The sequence below is a fragment of the Diadema setosum genome, chromosome 10, assembly GCF_964275005.1.
Source record: "Diadema setosum chromosome 10, eeDiaSeto1, whole genome shotgun sequence".
In the NCBI taxonomy this organism is placed as follows: domain Eukaryota; kingdom Metazoa; phylum Echinodermata; class Echinoidea; order Diadematoida; family Diadematidae; genus Diadema; species Diadema setosum.
The window spans coordinates 2,253,751-2,275,943 of NC_092694.1; the positions used below are offsets into that span (position 1 = coordinate 2,253,751).

The 22,193-nt window shown below is 37.8% G+C and overlaps 1 protein-coding gene across 1 annotated transcript in view; it reads right to left on the reverse strand.

Annotated features, from left to right (window-relative positions):
* The window catches only part of LOC140233703 (uncharacterized), a 77,271-nt gene that overhangs the window by 26,248 nt on the left and 28,830 nt on the right, over positions 1-22,193 (reverse strand). Inside the window, exons 5-8 of the mRNA XM_072313804.1 lie at positions 15,687-15,890; positions 14,369-14,470; positions 13,154-13,354; positions 627-725 (exon numbers count right to left, since the gene is read on the reverse strand). Coding sequence (XP_072169905.1) covers positions 627-725; positions 13,154-13,354; positions 14,369-14,470; positions 15,687-15,890 — 606 coding nt within the window. The remainder of the gene's footprint in view (positions 1-626; positions 726-13,153; positions 13,355-14,368; positions 14,471-15,686; positions 15,891-22,193) is intronic.

Sequence of the window (22,193 nt, forward strand, 5' to 3'; positions counted from 1 at the left end):
CGATAACATTTAAATCTTCACAACACAACATGATTAGAATTCAGTAATGCCTCCAAAGAGTATGTAATGGAGTGTACATACAGCAAATCAGCTTGATAAAATATTGTCACTTCTATTTTCTGTCACGACTGAATGTTCTGGGCCCCATTTCATGAAAGATACTAGGATGGCAATTCTTGCTAGAATGGCAACTCTTTCCAAATGGCAGTTTCCAATAGCAACAGCCGATCAGAAAGCAGGATTCTCGTCACTACCATGACAATTGCCATTGCAGCAAAAGAGTTTTTGTCATGTCATAGCAACCCTTTATAAAAATAGGGTCCTCCATGGTGAACATTCTTTTGGTGCAGACTACAATATGATTCTATACAATACTGCGATATGAGAAATGTACTGAGATACACTGCACTGTAAAAGTGGATATTTTCGTGCGACTTATTTTTTGCGCTCGGCAGGGTAAGAAGAGTTTTGTGTGTTTTTAATTCTGAGTAATCAACACGTAAACTACTGGCACACATGGCAAGCAAAAATATTTGTGTGCTTTTATTTTCACGCTAGATTCTGGTTGCGCAAAAATTTTCAACACTGCGAAAATTTCCACTTTTACAGTATCTGATTTTACCCACCTTTGTTCTTGCATCCACTGAAGCACCTTTCTGAAGCAGCGCCCTCACGACTGCAGTGTGCCCTCGCTTGGCAGCTGCATGCAGACAGACTGCTCCAGCCTGAGGTCAAATACATACAAATAATATCATATGAATATATATCATTTTTCCACAGGTGATAATTAGTTCTTGAATGTTACAAAATAGCTGATCATTTGTGAATTCTCTGTGTTGAGCTGACATCTTACTTCCTGATGCATGAATACAAGTGCTGTGGATGCAATGCCATATTAGTCCTTTCTTGCTTTGTCTCATTCATTCTCACATATGCCATCTTCATTTCTCTCTCTTTCTCTCTCCCTCTACATATATATCTGTACATCCAATCCATCCAACTATCTATCTAGAAGGAATACATGTCATTTGTCTATCTATATGAAAAAAAAATTATGAGAAAATTCAACATATTTTAACTTCCCTTGCGTAATGAAAAAGCACTTGACTTGCCTCTTTCAGAAGACAGTGGGAATAATTTTACCCTTAACATAACTGTAGGAGTATTCTATCCAGCAGTGACTGCACAGAAACTTTAAAAATTCTTAACTTGTATAAAAATCACTTGTCTGATTTTCCTCAAACTTTCACTGATGTGTTCTACCAGTATTGCTGCATTCACTTCAAAAATTGTCATGACAATCGTATATTAAGGTGCCCATGTTCTCTTAGAGTGTGTCCAAAGAAATAGGGAGCTTTAGATTTTGACGCGCGGACGTTCAGAGGGAAAAAAAAAATGTTCTGAGCATGCGCAGAAGTGTCCGTCAAGTCAATCTATTGTTAGCTTGCGTCGCCCGAGTTTTTCACTACACGTACTGGGCTATTTTTACGTCCGCACAGTTTGCAACGTAGAGAACTACTTCATGCACTGATCATATGGGGGCACGATTTTATTTTTTATATGTTGCGTCCCAGCGTAATCTAAAGCTACTTTTCTACACGACGCAAGGGAGAGGAGAACGTCCATTACACTCGTCTCAAACGTCCGCGCGTCAAAATCTAAAGCGCCCTATTGTAAAGAAGTGACAGCACAATCAAACTGTAAACACATATCCCAGAATGCACTGCCTTATCCTCACTATTATGGGTGGGTGTTACTGTCACTACAACACTCCACCAACTTTTGTGAGAACAGCTGCAGATATTACCGAGCAAGAATTACAGTCTGTCTTTCGATGTTGTAAACACTGAAAACTTTGGTGTCCAACGAGTCTATTGGGGATTCAGAAGTCTTCAAAACTCAATTCTACCATATCATAATCTTTTATCACTTAAAATAAAGTCTAGAAACATGAAGAGCCCGACAATGTGCAGAGAAAGGGCCAGCTCTATGACCTACCAAAATATGTAGGTGACTCAAAATTGCAAGCAGAACATTCTATTGATGCACTTGTCTCTCCTCCCATGTCTGGTGGTGTATAATGAGTTGTCAGCAGTGCTCCAAATGTCCACCTCCAACCCATATCAACCCAAAACTGATTGGCAACATTTTATCTAGGAGGTGACCCCCGTGACCTCCAAAAAATTGAAACATGGTGTTCACGTGTGGCACATGTGGAGGGTCACAGAGGGGAAATGAAAGCAGTGTCTCCTGTCTCCATCTCCATTTGTTTGAGTAATCAACCATGAAGGAGGAGACTGGTGGAGGAGGGGTTTAATGTGTACCACACTGGAACATCAGCTGCCTCCGTGAAGGGCACCGGAAAAGATGCTGGCCTAAAATCTCTTCCAAACAGATGCTGAAATTCAGCATTGATAAAATCCATCGACATAAGCCGATCAGTGTTCACTCGAGCATGGGTTCGGAAAAATGAATCTTTCCAAGTTTATGTCTTGATTTTTGTCTTTACTCTCTCTTGACTTTTACTCTGAGTTTTCTGATGTCATGCTTCCCTTTTATTTTAGACTGGTATATCCCAGCAAGAATAGTTCCCCTTTAACTACAGTAACAGTGAGTTTAGACAAGGCCATATCAACACACAAACAAATGACAAAGTGAAGTTTTCCATCACAGCCAGCCAAATGTTTCATACAGGCCATAAATCAACCACTTGATACCAAGGTCAATGCACTTTGGGCTCCAAACTTCAATTTCTCTTTTCCTCACCGATTACCAGCAGCATTTCTTGCCATGTATACATCAGTAAGTAATGAAGTACTACTCTTTTTGGTAGATTAGCAAAACAGTAAAACATGGTTGAAAAAACGTAATTTAACCCATAGGAAGATAAAATTGCAATTTCGTATCATCATCTTGGCAATGGATCAAGTTCTTGTTTTATTTCCCATTAAACAAACCTCGTTAACCCAGACAAGTCCTGAGTAAACTCGGGCAAGCGTCTACAGGAAATGCGTGTTGTAGCAACATCAATTTGTCCTCAGCGGGTTAAAGATAATAAAAAGTTTTGGTACCTCCAAAATTTCCTTGTCTTAGTTTGTGTTTCAGGTTAAAGTACCTTTCATATAACTAACACTGTGATACTTACTCGCCCCAAAGTGCTCTCATGTCTTAGTAATCATGCAATTAACTGCGACCAGCAGCCCTATACGCATAGCGGCCAGCAGTCCCATACGCATAGCGTAATCGGGCTTCGCAGTGTAGCATTCAGGATCATGACAGAATTAGTATCGCGGGATAAATGTTAACTTAAAATCCCCAAAATTGTTCAATTTGAAGACTTACCAATTAAGGTGAAGTATTGAAAACAGGCTTCGGGCAACGTTTGGTTCTGCCCATAGTCCCTTTCTGTTCGAATTGATGACTGAATGTGACTCGGCCGAGAGGACCTTGGGAGAGCTACATACACCATGTACACTGAATACTACAGCCAGTGCATGCGAACACATCACATGCGCACAAATTTAAAATCCCATATCAACGGATAAGATGTTTGTGTGGGCATGCGCTGGCCGTAGTAGTCAGTGTATGCATCGGTCCATGGTGTATGTAGCTCTCCCAAAGCCCCATTACGCTATGCGTATGGGGCTGCTGGTCGCAGTTAGCTATGCGTACAATGGGCTGCACGCTGCGGGTCGCAGTCAGTGGTTTCGTACAATATTTATCGACGCTGTACGGCGACGGCTCTGGTACGAAACCATTATTGCATGATTACTAAGACATGAGAGCACTTTGGGGCGAGTAATTCTCACAGACAACATACTTTAACGTGAAACACAAACCAAGACAAGGAAATTCAGGGAAACTTTTGAGGTACCAAAACTTTTTATTATCTTTAAACAGCGAAGCCTTTGCACTAGCTATGAATTTATTCAGATATCTATTTTCTCTGCTCGTTTTATGTTCTTTCTTATGTGTTTTATGTTCTCACGAACCGATTGTTCTTTAGCTGTATCCTATCTATGTTCGTTTTGTTCTTGTTTTTTTAATGTGTGCACATGTAATGTAATGTATATCAATGCAGGGATCCCTTGTAAAGCAGGCCTTTGTGACACTGAATGGGACTACCCTGCTTTTAAAGAAGACTTAATAAATAAATAAATAAATAAATAACAGATATCTGCCAGGCAGAGTCTTTGCATTTCAAGGTGTTCAGTTACTGCTATGCCTCGCCTCTGAAATGAATATGGACCCATTATACCTATTTTTTTTTTTTCAGGGGGGTGGGGCTGGTGAGGGAAAAAGAGGTATCTCTGAGGGGACTTTGTGCTATTAGTGGGGTACTTGCAAATCACACACACTTACTTCACGAACCTAATAGTGTCCTAACATAATTCATGACATCCATCCTTTCTGACAGTGGATCCTCTGATATCTTCAGATCATAATGTACAGTTGAACCTCTCGTATCCAGACAAGTCGGGACCGGGGCTTATCCGGAGAATGGATTTGGCCGGATACGGGAGACTCAATGCTTTATACATGTACATAATACACATATACTGATGTAGCCCACACGGCATTGTAGTACCACATGTAGTAATGTGTATACTGCAACCTTTTCATTGTTACACTCAGTAACAGACCCCAAAATAGAGGTTCGTGTTTGCAAGAATGAAATCATTTTCTTTTATAAATTCTTGGGATGATTTACCTAAATAATTATTAAGAAATGTATCAAGTAGATCTTGAAAATAAACAGTACGAGTTGACGAAACTACGCTTCAAAATTTTGAGTGTTCAATATCATTCGTTGCTCAGCCAATGACTCGAAACAATGCATGTCTATCTAGTCACATCGATGGCTGTGTATGGACCTATATGTGGTAATGCGACTGAGAGGACTCGAGCGCATAATCTGTCCATGTTCTTGCGATGATTTGGGGATGTTTGGGGATGTTAAAATGTCTGAAGGTAAGCAATTTGGAAGGAAATTTGATGTAATGTATTTTAATCATGTTGGAAGTAATATGTAATTCATGTGTGTTTGTGTAGGAGTTCTCAAGGAGTTGGGAATCCCCCTTTCCTCCCGTAATTAATAATATAAAAAAAAAAAAAAAATCACGGCGAGATTGCGTCCGTATAATAGAGAGATCCGGATAAAGGGAGGCCGGATAAGAGAGGTTCAACTGTACTTTGTATCAGGGCAATCACCCCCACCCCTCAACCCCCATCCCCATTGTGCAGGGAGTAATTTTCCTAGACCCATGTACCTCATTAGAATTAATTTTTCTTTGTCACTTTCACAGTGAGAAACATTGATTGGTGTCACTAATGTCAGAGATGCAAACTTCATCTCCTTGCAACTGCATCACTGCTATCTTCTGGTACCAGTCATGAATAGTGATACACCCTGCATTGAGAGTACGTCAAATGTCTCGGGAACAATCAGGGTAATATCATCAATTTTACAACTGGCCATCAACACTAATGCACCTGACCATTGCAAGTATGCTAATAAGATGAGGAATGGTGTCATCCCTCATAAATATTCACTAAATATTCACTCTTTGAAATGAAAAGCAAATTTTATTCTGTTCAAGAAAGTATTGTATCATTGTATAACTACTTCACTAGTAAGTAGTTGCAGATCGGGGGGGGGGGGGTGCACAGAGTGTGCGCCCCCTCTTTATTATTATTATTTTTTTTACCAAAGATACAAAAAGAAAAAAAATGGGGGGGGGGACATTGGTGCCCCCTTTAATTTTGTAAAAGTGCCTCCCCTTTATGGAATTCTTGGATCCGCCCCTGGTAATGATGATTAAGTGAAGACAACAGGCAATGATTTCTACTTTATTATCAAAGAGGAGATGGTAAGAAATTAATACTCATGTCTTCACTTCATGATTACATTCCACTGCGATCTCATCAAATTAGGAGTCTCAGCAATTCATGTCAGCATCCCGAATTCAAAACACAACATGGCCTGTCCTTGATAAAAAAAAAATGGTCCATTGTGGCTTTTACAGAAAATTAATCAAATGAAATGCCATGATGTAATATTTATCCAGAGCATCCGATTCATGTACTGAAAGGGAGTAAGAGAAGGACACTATGGGGTCTCGGAAGTTGTCAAAAGAATATTAACAAAATTATTGTTAAACTCCAGACAATTCATCCTAAATTTGAATCCACCCCCACTGATGTGAGAAATGTCAAATTTACATGAAATGAAAGATTAGGGCAAACAGTACATGGAAAGCCTCGTGAAAGACTGCTACCACCCTTTGACTGCATGTCCATTTCTCATAAAGAGATATGAAAAGTTTGATAGCAAAACAAGTTCAGTCCATTTTTGACAAGTTGAGAAATTTGCATTAAACCTGTTAAAAACAAGGACATTAATAAGTAAATATGAGATATTTTCAATCATAACTTTACAAAAATTCCATGTTATGCAACAAGGGAGGTACAAGTGGAAAGGTCTCATTTTGTTCTATCTGATGATGGCATTACTTCAAAATATTAAAACAAAAAATGTAGCTTAAGGCTTATGTAGCTGTAAAATGTGGCTTATCCCATTTTGTGCAGATTATTGCAAACATCAATAACTACTGTGAACATCTCAATGAGAGATGCTTAAAACTGATTGGTTGGTTACCAAGCTCCTGTTATGGTGAGCGCAGTCATTGTGTGCTGCAATAGTTGTAAATTACAAGTGCTATGGGGTATAGAACTTCAGTACAGATATGTAAATGACATTTCATTGAGAATAACGCTGAGGAGCATAACCACATCTTTCATGCAGCACTAAAGTGATTGCATTTGAAATTCTGATCTGATCATACACAATTACTGCCGTGTGGATACAAGTACAATCTAATGCAGCATGAAATGTATATTATCCATTCAAACATCAAACTGGATCCAAACCAAGCTTTATGAATATGAATATATATATATATATATATATATATTGCTACTACAAACTAGCACAGGATAGAAAAAAAAAAATCATGAATGCAATTCACTTCTCATTGTATCTATGAATTGAAACAGTGCAACAATTCCTGGAAAACTGGCAATGACAGCATCATAAAAAATTTACAATATTGGCTGATAATATGCAACCAATTACTGTAATACCCAATGATGCAAACATTACTGTAGGGAGAAAAAAACCTGCATAATGGGATCATGCAGCTGAAGATATTATAACAAATATATGAAGCAAAAATAAAGAGTTTATATCTTCACTAACTTTCCACTAAATTATCAAGTCAAAAAATGATTGGACCTATTAAAATAATTAAGAGTTTTATGGAGAATGCTACTAACTGCCTACTTTCTTACTATTTCTGTCATAGGCTTTTAAATTCAATTGTGTGTTGTTGTTTTCTAAGAAACCATTGGAACGCTGCAAAGGCTGCAAAATATCGCAATACAAAACTCAAAATTGATTTCCTTTTTTTTTTCAATTCCATCAGGCTTTTACGACAATAATTGCCATATCATCATTTTACAATTATTAGCAACTGAAGAACATTTCCCTACAATGTTTTTATCTCTTTTGATGAGAATATTGTATCTCGAATTAAAACAAAACAGGTGCACTGCTTATTGTTGAAAAATTGTAAACTCCTATTCCAGCGAGCGTTCAGTATACAAGTCTACTTCACATGATCTGGAAAGGCATTGAGGTGACATCAGAATAAATGTCTTTATACATGATTTTGAACTTATGCTAACCTAGTGAAACATGTTTAAAGAATAACCAATCATAAACATGATTCGCACTTGTGCTTTCCTGTTACATCTCTTTAGAGATAATTGGCAACCATAAATGCACCCTTTTGTGCACTTTGAATTTGCATTATGAAATGCTGTGATAAACAAAAATACAAAAATGAGTTGGAGAGGCAACCATGTTTTGAACTAAACCCATTTCAAAAGTCTGATAATGGCCCAAAAAGTTCAACATAAACACACCCTAAGAATCACAAGGGGAAAGGACACACACAAACCACACACACTCCCACCAATCATCCTAGGAATTAACTGATTCCCCTGAGACTTGAACCCAGGACCTGTCATGTCTGAGAAAGGTACTCTACCATTGTACCTCTTTGTTTGCACCCTTAGACCCGGCCCTCCTTCGGCATTCCTCCCTAATAACATCTTTCATGCTGCAACATTAACGTTAGTCTACACATTTCTGTCCCTTTCCTCAAAACCTGAGTTACATTCACTCATCAATATGTGTGTGTGTCTACAATGAAACCTGAGATTTGAGATCAAAGTATAGTAAACAGGGTCTGTGAGATACATCTATCAAGATGAGCTGTGGTAATGATCAGCACACCAGCAAATTACCACCTCTTTCATATTATTGGACAGATTATGACGAAGAGATGAACTTTCACAGAGAAGAACCTAAAGTCTTTCCAGTGTTTTTATGAGATTAATTCTGTGTGAAAGAGATCATGAATATTACTACAGTCCATTGCAATAATCATTCAAAATATACAGTAATTCCTCAAAAGAACCTTGTAATGAAATAGATTTTTTTGGAAATGTGATACATAGTGGCCAATTCTTTATATCCACACCAATGACTAACTTCCTATCTTTTCTGTCAACTCTTAAAACTGTCCCAAATCTTTCTCCCTCTCAATCTTTCTCCCTCTCTCTCTTTCTATTTATCTTTCTCTTTTTCTCTCTTTTTCTTTCTATTTATCTATCTATCTATCTATCTATCTATCCATCTATCTATCTATCTATCTCCTTCTCTCTCTTTTCTTCTCTATCTATCCATCTAACTATCTCCTTCTCTCTCTTTTCTTCTCTATCTATCTATCTATCTATCTATCCATCTATCTATCTATCTCCTTCTCTCTCTTTTCTTCTCTATCTATCCATCTATCTCCTTCTCTCTTTTCTTCTCTATCTATCTATCTATCTATCTATCTATCTATCTATCTATCTATCTATCTATCTACAATGTATCTATCTCTTTATCTCTCACCATATCCCTCTTTCTTTCTTCCAATTTATCTACAAATATCTGTCTTTGCTTATTATACATAAAATGTTTTATACACACTTTCTAAATGATATTGTTTTACACAGCCACTGGCATGTCAAACCTGACTAATTCTAGGGAATACCAGGCCTGAATTCTTGGGACTGACACACACACACACACACACACGCAGACATGTGCTATTAGTCTCTCGCGGTGAAGGGGGTCACGCTGCCCTCGCTCTTTGGGTCCTGGGGAATGCCTTCATCTGCACGTTCACCAGTCCCAGAGGGGGGAGAGCTGATTTACAATGTGTGAGTACACATCTCTACAATCTCTCCATTCTTCTGCACCTTTTCTCTCTGTTTTTTTTTTCACCTTTTTTTTTCCTCCACATCATCCCAAGTTCTAGGAAAATTTTTGTGCACACAGAAGGATTGCATACAATGTGGATAAAAGTGTAAATAGAAACATGTTGGCGAGATGAAAGAATAGGCTAAATTTATTCAATGCAAAAGAAAAGAATTAACGAATATTTCGGTCATTCTCACACATTCTAACATAGACTGTAGTATAAAAGTTTGATAGACACAGATGGAGAATTAGTGGGATATGTTAAAACACATCCCTAATTAAACTTTACTGCAATGCAAACCTGCACATCCACTGTTTAAACTTGCATTATATGATTTTGATAAGTTTGTTTTTCTTTCACAAAATCACATGATCAGTCTCCTCTGCCTGTTCAGTCAGAAGTTGCCAACTTTAAGCTGATTCTTCTGTTTATTGTCTCTTGTTCTTTGACACCCAATACTCAAATTTAAACTGCAACCTTCACATTCAACTGGCATTTGCCTTCTGTCATTATATATTTACAAGCATGTATTTGTGATATCTGTAATTCAATAATCCCTTCATTTTGTTTGTCTGTCTCTACCTTCCTCCATCACTTTCTAAAATTGTACACATTTCATGGATAATTCCATTATTTTTCCTCCCTCTTTATGAATACTCCCCATCCCGTGATAAAAGTGGTTTCACCCAAAATTGCAGTAAAATGATATGCAAATGGCAAGATAATGAATCAACCTTGAAAGTACAAACTTTAAGTAGGAACGCACTTTTCTGTTGACCCCCCTCCTGTCAACCCACTTTCAGCAGAGTCTCTTCAATGCTATCAATAAGAAATTTGACACATCATGAAATATTGTTGAGGAGAAATGCCATTATTTTCACTCACAATCCTGTAGGTGGGCACAGAATTCACCCCTTGTGTATCTAGTGTCCTTGTCATATAGATGTAGTTCAACCATTTTTTGGCCCCACAGGCAGTAATAACAGGCTGCAATAACCATAAAATGGTGATCACTGTCAACCATCATATGAATACTTATCAAATCTATCACAAACCTGCTGATTTGAAATGTCATCGCTTGATTTAAATTATCATTCACATGCCCATCGTATAAATGATTCTTCGAGGCTGTCCTTGAAACAAAATGAATTTGTTCGTATCTTCTTCATGGCTTGCTTGATCACATCTCCATGATAAAAGCATCTTAATCATCTAGCAATGACTGCCTGCATTCCCATACATCTCCATATTACCATGAAAATGATTTATATTCACAAATGAATTTCAGAGCTTTTTTTTTTATTGTGAAACTGGCAAGTATATTCAAACTTTCTGTCATCAATAATTTTTGTTTGACAAGTAATTTTACAGAAAAGGTGGAAGGAGTCATAGCTTTGTAGGTCAGTTTAGAGTAGAGATTAAAGTCACCCAAATGCAGGAGTCTATGTTTTTTCTAAACATTACATTACAAAATAAGAAGTGAAAAGGATGATAGTCATTACTATTTAAATACAATATTAATGTTTAAACTCCTGAGAAAGTGTATAATTAAATGAAGATGAGACTAATCTGATTATTGTTAATTTCATGCTACAAAGGAAATGTGGCAAGTAGGTATTTATGACCTTTAACCCTTTGTTGCTTGGACTGCTCACAGCAACTAGTATACAATGTATTTGTGTGCATTCGGGTGATAATTTCTACAATCATAGGCCTGTGTATTTGCACGTAGTGCATGTATTTGCACACATGTGTCTATGTGTATGATGTGAATTTCTTTGCCTGGGTCATAGCGTCCTATGCAGTATTACTGCCTCATAGATCTTCTAATACCATAAAAGTGGATATTTTTGCATTTTGGAAATTTTTGCACATTCTGTGCCCCATGAAACTAACAGGAAGATACAAGCACACTATATATTTTTTTGCTTGTTATAAGTCATATTATTTTATTTATTTGATTCTTACCTGATCGAGTTAAAAAAAAAATACTTGTGCAAAAATGTCCACTTTTGCAGTAGTGTAATATTTACTGCACCTAATGTTGACACAGTAAGAACTTATACATGAAAAGCGAAATTATCACATAGCCTGGTATATGAACCAACTGCACTCCTATTTAGTCACATTTGTGTTTATCATAATGAAGTAACTGGATAAACTGCAAGTCAAATTTAGATCCCTTTTTTTCTTTGTAAAACACCTTTTGTGGTTTATTTGAAAGTAGGCAGACTTTTTGATGAGTTTGAAAGTATTTGAGAGAACAGGTGTCAAAGTTTGGCTGCAGTTCATTCTAAATTGTTAAGAAACTGACAGCCAAAACACTAAAGAGTTTATTAAAAAAAAATATTTTGACTTTTAAATTTGGACAGTATAAAGTTAAGTCATAAAACCCTTAAATTTTGAAGAAATATCAATTTCTCTTCCCAAACAACATTTCACTCAGTATTTTCTGCCTTGATGACTGTGACTTAATCTAGTTTAAAGGGCTATAGGTGACAAGGAAAGATTCTAAATGCACAATTTCCGAAGAGAGTAAAACATAGACCCACACACATCCTTTATTGAGAAGGATATGAAATATCAGATTACCGATAGACATAATGTCACTGACAAATAAATGCTTTTTCTCAGATTGAATAGTAAGTGTATACCATATGATCCATTGGTCTGGAACAAAGATTACTGTGAATTCAGTTGGTCGAAAGGAAATCATCATATCTCATTCGAAAGCAACAGGGTAACACGACTCGAAGCAAAAATCGTTAACTTGAATGAATATGCAGTACCTGTTGTGAGGGATCAACACTATCCCTGGCTATCGGGCAGAAGCTTGATAGTCTAGTGGATATAATGCCTGTCTAGCAATTAGGAGATCATGGTTTCAAATCTCACAACCTGACTATGTATGAATTTTATCATGGATATCACTCAAAAGCATTGAAGAGTTGGGGTGTGTTTAGTGTATGTTGATGAAGGGCAATTTGTCAATTAGTTGAGGCAGTGTACTGTTCAGTATGTCCCCCCTCCCCCTCACACACACACACACACACACACAAAATTACAATGGGACCCTTTGCAATGATAACTTTAAAAATAGTGAATCAATCCAAATACAATTTCAGGGTATGCAACTGTACCTTATTACCCACGTCTTGCAGAAAAACCAATCCGACTTGCTTCAGTGGTCAAAGAGAAATAAGGATTTTTGTAGAGCATGTCAGGAATCCCTTCCCTCCAAGTTCTGTCCATTGTGTTCACACACTAATATGCAGTTCCAAGAGCATCCAAGTGCTTAACTTGGAAGAATCACATCCACGACATTGTCGATGGGGCGACAAGACCTCGTATCTCAAAAATGTCAAATGTTCAGGAGAGCCAAAAAACATGGCCGCCAAAGCACTATACTGAATGGGATAGCCGTTCCTTTGACATGCCGTGGTGGCTTCATTTTTGGGGTAAGACAGCTGGGATTTGGACAGGACATCACTTAACCGATTATTTGACCACTAGTGCAAAAAAGTCATTTTCACTAAAATTTGAGATACAAGGTCTTGTCACCCCAGCGACGACATGCTTCACAGCGATTCACATTTCTCTGTGACCACTTCACAAAATTGAATAGGGTTTTCTGCAAAATATAGGTCAGATATTATATTTTTACACCCTGAAATAGCATTTAGACAGTAGAATCATTTCGGAAGTTAGCCATGCAAAAATGCAATTGTGATTTTTGGGGGGACATACGGTATAAAGTGCTTATGAATTTTTCTTCTTACCTTGTTAGGCATATGAAGAGGGACTCCCTTCTTGAGGAATGCTAAGGCCGTCTCTGGGTGACCACACTGTGAGGCAATGTGCATCAGTGTGCTGCCATCCTTAGTCCTGGCTGAGACATTGGCTTTAAACTTGTCCACCAAGAGCTCAACCACTCCGGTGTGTCCATTCTCTGCTGCTATATGAAGAGGTGACCGGTCCAGCTAGGATGGACAATAACAACACAACAATGTCACCATAATAGCACACAGATGAACTGTGCAAACATGTAAGAGTGCCCCCCTCAAAAAAAAAAAAGAAAGACATTACTGTAAAAGTGGACATTTTCGTGCATTTTACGCCACAAGAAACTAGCACAAAAATAAATGCATGTGAATATTTTTGCTTGCCATTTGTTCCAGTAGCTGATGTCTTGATCCTGTGAAATCAAAAATATGTGAAACTCTTCTTACCACACCAAGCACGGAAAATAAGTAACGCAATATATCCACTTTTACAGTATGCCCATTTAAATTGCATGGAACATGACACAGACCATAACCTCTTACAAAGCTTGAGTGTGAGCGATATTGAAGTCCTTGAATGTCATACATTCTGATGATAAGTCTTTTAGATTTCCTGTGAGGTACCCCCAAATTAGTGCACAAGTTAACAGCATTCCATTAATTTCATAATTCAGAATGACGATTTTACCCAATAAATTACTGTTATTGATCATAGCACTGAACAGGAGTAGAGCTGGCAGAATGAAATGTAACATGCCAAATGTCACTCAACACAGAAAGTAACAGAGATTGGTGAGTTTTGTTTTTTGTCATAGCCCTGTAAAAGGTAGCAATTTTAGCTTCAGATGACGAGAAGACACTGAAACATTAAAAGAATTTGAATGTAGTACAAAGAAAGAAACAACATTTCTCGATAAGCTGAACTCATTGGTTAATTGAGACAACATGGGGATATGATAATCTACGAGCAGATGCCATTTTCAGATGGAACTCGCATTATCGGAGCAAGAGAGCTTGAAGATTGTCAACGTTCCCAATCTTTTTCTCCCTTTTTTTTTTTGACAAGAAAAACCTGTTTCAATGTCAACCCAGTTGAAAATCAATACTCGTGGCTGGCAGAGCCGGCAGAGCCGAGTGAGGGTAAACATTTTCAAGAGAAGACGACCAGCTTGGGCTAAAATGACATTAAGTGCTCAGAATCCTTGGACTCACCTTGTCATAAATGTTGGGGTTAGCTTTCATCTGGTAGAGGAACTTGAGTGCCGTCTCATCTCCCGTCATGGCTGATATATGGAGCGGTGTGTGGCCATCACCCTGTGGGCAATCAGGCATGTTGAAAACTCATACAAAACACCAGGTAAAAAAAGCTGAAATTCTTGCCCTGTGTGAACAGTCCTGCATTATAGATTGTCCCCACTATGACTCTTATGTACTTTACTCTCATGAAGACCCAAATACTCTTGTGCACACAGTTATTCTCAAGTTTCAAATGTATGTAAGTGGATAATAGCAAATAACGTGTCTTTCGTTATCTAGAACACTAAGTATATGCTTTTTAGTAATAAATCAAATAATTCAAGTATGGATATTTCTTTTGGGGATACTGTCCTAAAAAGAGTTTCATACATAAAATTTATTGGAATTACAGATGGCATTTTTTTTTTTTTTTTTTTTTGGGGGGGGGGGATTTCATATCGATTAGGTTCATAAAATGAACATACAAAAGAAATGCGGAATTCTTGTCCTGTGTGAATAGTCCTGTATTTTAGATTGTGCCTGAGCAGACAGGATCTTTCACACTGACAGTAAACATCACAACGATAATACAATTATGATATTGTCGAATTCTGGTATTCTGTTATTTTGGAGTTACAAGAAACTATGCCAAGAGCTACCTGGAATTATTAGCAGACAAATCACATCTCAGAGGAACATGATTCTTCTAATTTTATGAGAAGCTTTGAAAATAATTTGTAGTGAGAACTCACCATGCAGCAAAATCATTAATTTTCTAATATGACTACAACCCAATGCCTGGACTCCTCACCATGGCAATATGTAACACAACGAAGCACATTTATCATACACCTCCTTGATCAAACTCATATCTCATGAACTGATAGGCTGTTTTATCAAAATCCCCTTTGTATTTGGGGTTTTAATTCAGAAGGACAGTCCTGAATTTCCAAGAATAAGGCATAGAATTATTTCTTTGAACTTTCAAAATGTACAACCAAAATAGTAGCTGTAATTGGGTGGTGAAAGTGATGAAATGTAAGTTTTTGCAGCTAAACAGTTTTAGCAAAATTCATCAAACTGTAATTCCAGACATGAAACAGGTTAACAACAAGACGTTTTCCACAGAAGAAGGTTGATTTTGTAACAACCTTCTATCCAAAGATAACCTCTCCCCTAACTTACCCCCTGTACCCTGAAACTTCAATCCTAAAGCAAGATTTGGGAACATAAATCATATAGGAGAGGGAAATATAGAGTTATATTCTCTGTTTGTGTGAGTATAAAAACCTACATTCTTGATGTCCACGGGACTCCCGCTGTCAACAAAGAGTTTGATGCAATCCAGATCTTTCTTGCGGCAGGCGATGTGGAGGGCCGTGTCTCCATTTCCGTCCTTCGAGTGTTTCAGCTGATCCTCCTTGAAGTTTGAGAGGAGTTCTTTACACACTGCAATGTTGGATGCTTGGACTGCCAGGAACAGGGGTATCGCTCCATCCTGCAGGAAACAAACAGACTTGAATTCTTACAGTGGTTCTGACATCATCCCCAAGTTAACTCTTACGAACTTGAGAGGTTTCTTGTGATGTAAATCTCTATTTACTGAAGGGAGCACTAAATATCACACCTAATATCTTCAAATAATTGACTCTTGCATCAAGTTGTTTTCATTGCAATTGATGGACAAATTGTCCTTCATTGACATAAAATTACATAGATTATTCAGTGTTTTACGGGTAGTAACCATGATAAAAGTCATGGCCATACACACTCAGCAGTGGTGGATCCAGAGGGGGGGCACAGCTGGTGCACGCCCCCCCCCCTTTATTTTTCGTTAAAAACAAAAGAAAAAAATGAAATGAAACCCAGAAGTGGCACCAGAAATATTAGATGCGCCCCCCCCCCTTTCACAGAATTCCTGGATCCGCCCCTGCTCAGGTTGGACTCGAACCAATGACATCCTGATTGCTAGACAGGAGTCATATCCACTGGACTACAGATCTTCTACCTGATAGCCAGTGATGGTTCTAATCTCTTATAAAAGCATGTACTGTGTGTTTACTCATTGGACATGACACCTGCCAAGCAATCAGTGGGTCATTGGTTCAAGTCCAACCCGAGTGTGTGTACCAATGATTTTCACCACAGCTTTTACTTTAAAGGGATTGTATAGTTTTGGCGGAGACCTAATTTTAGGTTTCTGACATTTTTTTTGTGAGATAATGAGAAACTTCTTATGAAATATGAAAGAGCATGTAATTCTATGAGGAATTCAACGTTTATTTGATGAAAATTGGTTTTGAAATGGCTGAGATATAAAAAAAGGCGATTGTAATAAAGTGTGGGACCCACACTTTATTACCATCGCTTTGTTTTACTTTGTTTTTGGATGTTTCAGTCATTCCAAACCCGATGTTCATCAAACTAACTTTGAATTACTCTTAAAATTGTATGCTCTGTACTATATCATAAGTGTTTTCTTGGTATCTCGCAAAAAGTTAAAAGCCCAATTCTCATCTCCACCAATACTGTACCATCCTTTTAACACTGAATAATATATATTTACATCAATAAAGGACACTATCAACTGCAATATCAATCTTCTTACCACGTCTTTTGTCATATTGATTGTGTACTTTAATGGAAGTAAACTTTAAAAAAGTGATACCAATATGACATTAGCCAGACAAAGAATACATGTATTTTCATGAAGGCTACTGGTAGCCCACGTGAGCACACTGTACAGAAACTCACGTGTACAGGCAGCTGAATGTGTGATTATTTTATGTTATTTGTAAGAGGCAGGAGCAAGTAACGCAGACCCTGAAAGGTTTAGGCCTATTTGATAAAAGATGACCTCATCACGGAAACTTCAAATGTTGCATTTTTGTTTTCTCCACAAAGTGCCATTCCCTATCTATTATGTTCAAACACTAAAAACATTATGAAGCGGGGGTCTCACATTGAAAGCAACTCTGAAACAGCCCTAGAACATTAGCAAAGTGATATCTCCAGATTTTTTAAATTCTTTTTAATATACTCCAGGGTTACTATACTTTAACTGAGCAGCAGTGTGATCATGTTTGCATTAATGATGCCTAGAGCCATTAGTGGGGACACATCATGGTAAAGTACACAATGCACATGACAGGTAGAATGATGGGTTGCAGCTAGACAGATGCATAATTCATTAAGATATAATGCTCTGTAAAACCACTACCATGCCAATGTCTTATAAATACCAAACAAAACAGATTTCACACTAATGAGAAACTGGGGCATTATTTGTGCCTGCCTACTCTGAGCCAATCACAAGCAGATCCTAAAAAGGAAAACATGATGATCGATGCCGGAATACACCAGAATATTATCAAATGTTCCTCGAGATGAACAGAATTAATCAGGCTAGTGTACACAGGACAAAATTTGAATATAATATTGCCCATTATCCTGCCTTTGCAGGGGAGAAACGATGTCCATAATGACCATATTATATCAGGATTATCAGAAGTCACAGAGCTTAGGAGACTGATACATTTGGGCACTGATTTTCCATGACTCTGAATGTCGTTATCGGGGACGAACTGCACACGTCATGCCCACTGTCACAGGGCTCTGCTGTCCTCTGGTTGTTAGTCTTGACTGCCAGACTAAAATAGCTATTGAACACTTTCTCTTTCTTCTTTCATTTCCACGATGGGAGGGAGATATCTGATCCCCTTTTTATACTTGACAATAAGTCGGCACATAGTTCCAGTAGTTATGCTGCGTTACAGACACAGTTTGCTGACCACTAGTACAATAGTTTTATTGATTAAACATTAATTGTTCTTGGTATGAATTTAGCATAAATATTCCTGATTATATGCAGGCCAAAGAATTGATCATGTGATCCTCTTCACTTTGCTGTGAACCAGCACACTTATGAGCCTGAGGGAGAGATACCATTACTAGTATTTTCTTTATAAACACAAAATAATATTTTAACTTATCAAACTGTCAACATGTAGGCCTAATGGTCCTATAGCACCATACTTGCTGTCTTTGTTCACTGTTATTATCAACTTTTATCAAAAGAATATGGGTTTGGCTTCACACCATTCACAGACTCACTAGGTTTCTAATACAATGAAAAATGTGACAATGAAGGATGTTTCTATATTATGTCTACATATAGCTACAGTAAGGCTGATCCATTTTGGCTATGTCAGGTCTGCAATTACGAAGAGGCTACACAGGGTCTAGTTCACAAAGACTAGTCCTTTTTACTCCCTCCAACAAGACTCAAAGTCAAGGAACTGAGAGGTAATAACAATGGGGTCAAAGGTCGCAAGTGAATGAATGAACCCTGGCTGGAATGTGACACTGCTTGAGGGCGCCAGACACGCACCACTTCTCACCTTTATCACGCAGATCAACATCACCATCTTTCGACATATCCCCTCCGAACATCGACTCAAACATCACAGCTGCCACTTTGCATTGGCTCCAGTCATACAAATGGATTGCCCAAATTGGAGTAGCCACATTCACCCCTCATTACTTTGACCTCCTCCCCCCTTTCCCCCTCCTTCACCTCTCTACCCCCCCCCCCCTTCTCTGTTCCTTTGAAACCCCTATGCACTGATCTGTAAGGATAGTGAAATGTCGACATATAATAGTCCACTTTCCAGGCCTGATCTGAGGTCGTGTTAAACCCAATGCATTGTTGTCAGATCCATTTAGATCTAAAAGACACTAAGGCCCGAATTCACGAAGGTGGTACAAATTAAACCATGGTTTAAACCATGGACAAACCATGGACAAAAACCAGTCATTTCATCGATGAAATGATTATTTTGTAACAAAATGACAACATTTTGTAACTAAATAAACATTTCGTCCACGAAATGATAAATTTCGTTAACAAAATAGTCATTTTGTCGACGAAATGACCAATTTCGTAACGAAATATTCCTATTCGTGCAACACTTGGCGCTCAATGGTTTAAACCATGGTTTCATTTGTACCACCTTCATGAATTCGGGCCTAATGGTACAGAGAGAACTGTACAGATGCATCTGGGAAATTAAGAACATAAAATAATAACAATAAATATGAGATGAAGAGAATTATATGCTAGAATTGTTATACATGAAAGGTATTTCTGCTTTAACGTTACACAAGGGAATGGGATCTTTCTTCACATTAAAGATTGTGGCATAGATCAGGGGTTGATTTCAATTCTGTGAAAGAGGCTTTCAATACCCCAAACCCCTCTCTCCCTACTGCCCCCCCCTTCCCCATTTTACTCTATTCAGAGATGGTAGCTTTTCATTCATTCATTCATTTATTCATTCATCCATCCATTCATCCATTCACGCAGTGAAACCCTGTTATAACGAAGTCCGTGGGACCGTCGATATCCTGTTGTAGCTAGTTCCTCAATATAACTGTACACACACACTAAAAACAAAGAAACATAAGCATGGAGTCACATGTACCAATCGATAAAAAAACAAATAATTATGAGCAGTCTTTGCATTGCTATTACATTTCATTATTACATGGATCATTATCATTGCAAAAACTAAAAGGAATCACTTGTGAGTTGATACAAAAAAGAACAGAAAACACAAAGAAGGGGTTGAAAACACATTTTTCTTCTGAAAATCTCTTCCCATGTGTTGTACATGCATTCTTGAAAATGCACAGCATATACATATATCTCTTCCACATGTATTGAATCATTCTGAATGAATGAACATGTCCATTTGTGAAATACAATATAAAATGTTAATGAACAAAATCAGACTGTATTAAATGCGTTTCTTTCATCTGAACATGGGCGAATGTATAGTAACATGCATAATTCAACATATTTACACTGTTGGTACCCAGAGGGACTGCTATGATTTCATGAATTATTTCAGCTGTAAACTCTCATGATGTTGGCACCAGGAGAGGTTGAAAATGCATTCTTAATTTTCTCCAGAAAATCTCTTTGCATTTTGTACATACGTTCTTGAAAGGTACACGACAGGGTTGAATTCCTGATCCTTTCTACACCTACAGTACCTCTTCCTCATAGTAATTGACTATTCTGAAGAAATAAAATATTCATTTGTGAACTACAGTGTAAAATGATAACAAACAAGATCAGACCATATCAAACGCTTCTGTTGTTACTTTTTCTGAACATCAGCACAAGTATAGTATCATGTATTATTCATCTTATTTTACACTGTTGGCGCCCATCCAGCGGGATCGCAATAATTTCATGAATTATTTCGGCTGCAATCTTTTACATAGTGCATGTAGACTTTATATGCCAATGTTAACAAACCAGCAAGACAATTGGAAGTCAGAACTAAAATGGAAAGGATGTGATGAGCTGTTCATGCATACTAAAATCATATTCTTCCATGTTCTGCCACTAGTTTGTTTCATTAGAAAGTTTTTGAATGAGTATTTGTAACCCGCTACAACAAAAGGATCCTAAAGTCGCTGATGGCTGAGCTGAGAAAATCGGGTTTGAAGTCAGATCATCAAATTCGGTCAAAACGATCGGATTTCTGTTTTTTGCATAATTTTGTAGTCTTATGTATCGTCTATCATTTGCCAAAATTTTGAAGCTAAATGATCAAAGGAAAGGCAAGAAATTTGTGTTTTTCTGGGCCATAATTTTCCGACTTTCAACGGAACGAAAACGTGTCCGAAGGTTTGGATTTAGCGCAGCAGGTAGACCCCACCCTTAGCAACGAGGGAGTGATCTTATTGGTCAGTGCGTTGCATTCTGGTTACTGAATGGTTGTGCGTAGACCGTTGGCGCTAAGCTTGAATGAGCACAGCGGAAGTTGCTAGGAGCGTACCTTCTATTGTCCAGTGGTGAAAACTATTTGGTCTCCCCTTGATCATGATAGCGTCGGGAGGAAAACTTTGAAGGCGGTTTTCTCAAAACGCTGATTTCCTAAACCACTAGACATGCGGTAGTAACATCATCGGTATCTCCGCAACCGAGTACTTTTGTTTGTCGAGTCATATATGAAATTAAAGTGGAAGAATAAAGGAATAATATGATGCCATTTTCAGAAAATTGTCCTCCCCCGACTTTCGGATCCTTTTGTTGTAGCGGGTCACATTTGTTTTTTTCCTCGTTACAACTGGTTTGAGCTAATTATCAAGTAGTGTATCTCTCACTCAAAATAAAAATGAAATGATTATGTTCAAAGACAGAAGAACATTGGATGGTATTTGTGTGTCTTATTGCGTGGTTTATATCAAAGAAAACATGGAAAGAATGCTACTCAATTATTCTTCACTGATAATGGAGGATAAAGAGGGATAACAGTGAGACAAATGAGCCTAGCACATTTGTTTCTTCTTCCCGCTCCAGATATAGTTCATGTAGAGAGCAGCATGGGGATCACTACAATGCACATAATTATTACATGTGTTTATGAACATACAGTACTGTAAAAGTGGAAATTTTTGCGCATTTCGCGCAACCAGAAACAAGCGCGAAAATAAAAGCACATGAATATTTTTGCATGCTGTATGTTCCAGTAGTTGATGTCTTGATTCCGCGGAATTAAAAACACGCGAAACTCTTTTCGTCTGGCCAAGCGCGAAAAATTAGTCGCTCGAAAATATCAACTTTTACAGTAACGCGCACTAGTGTTCAGCACAGACTCTGCAGAACGGGAAAGAGAATACAGTACATGTACACACACAAGGATAGCATGAATTCCATTTTCAGTGTGTCATTATGATGTCACACGTTTAAAATTGAAAGCAGCAGGTCAAAAAAAAAAAATGGAAC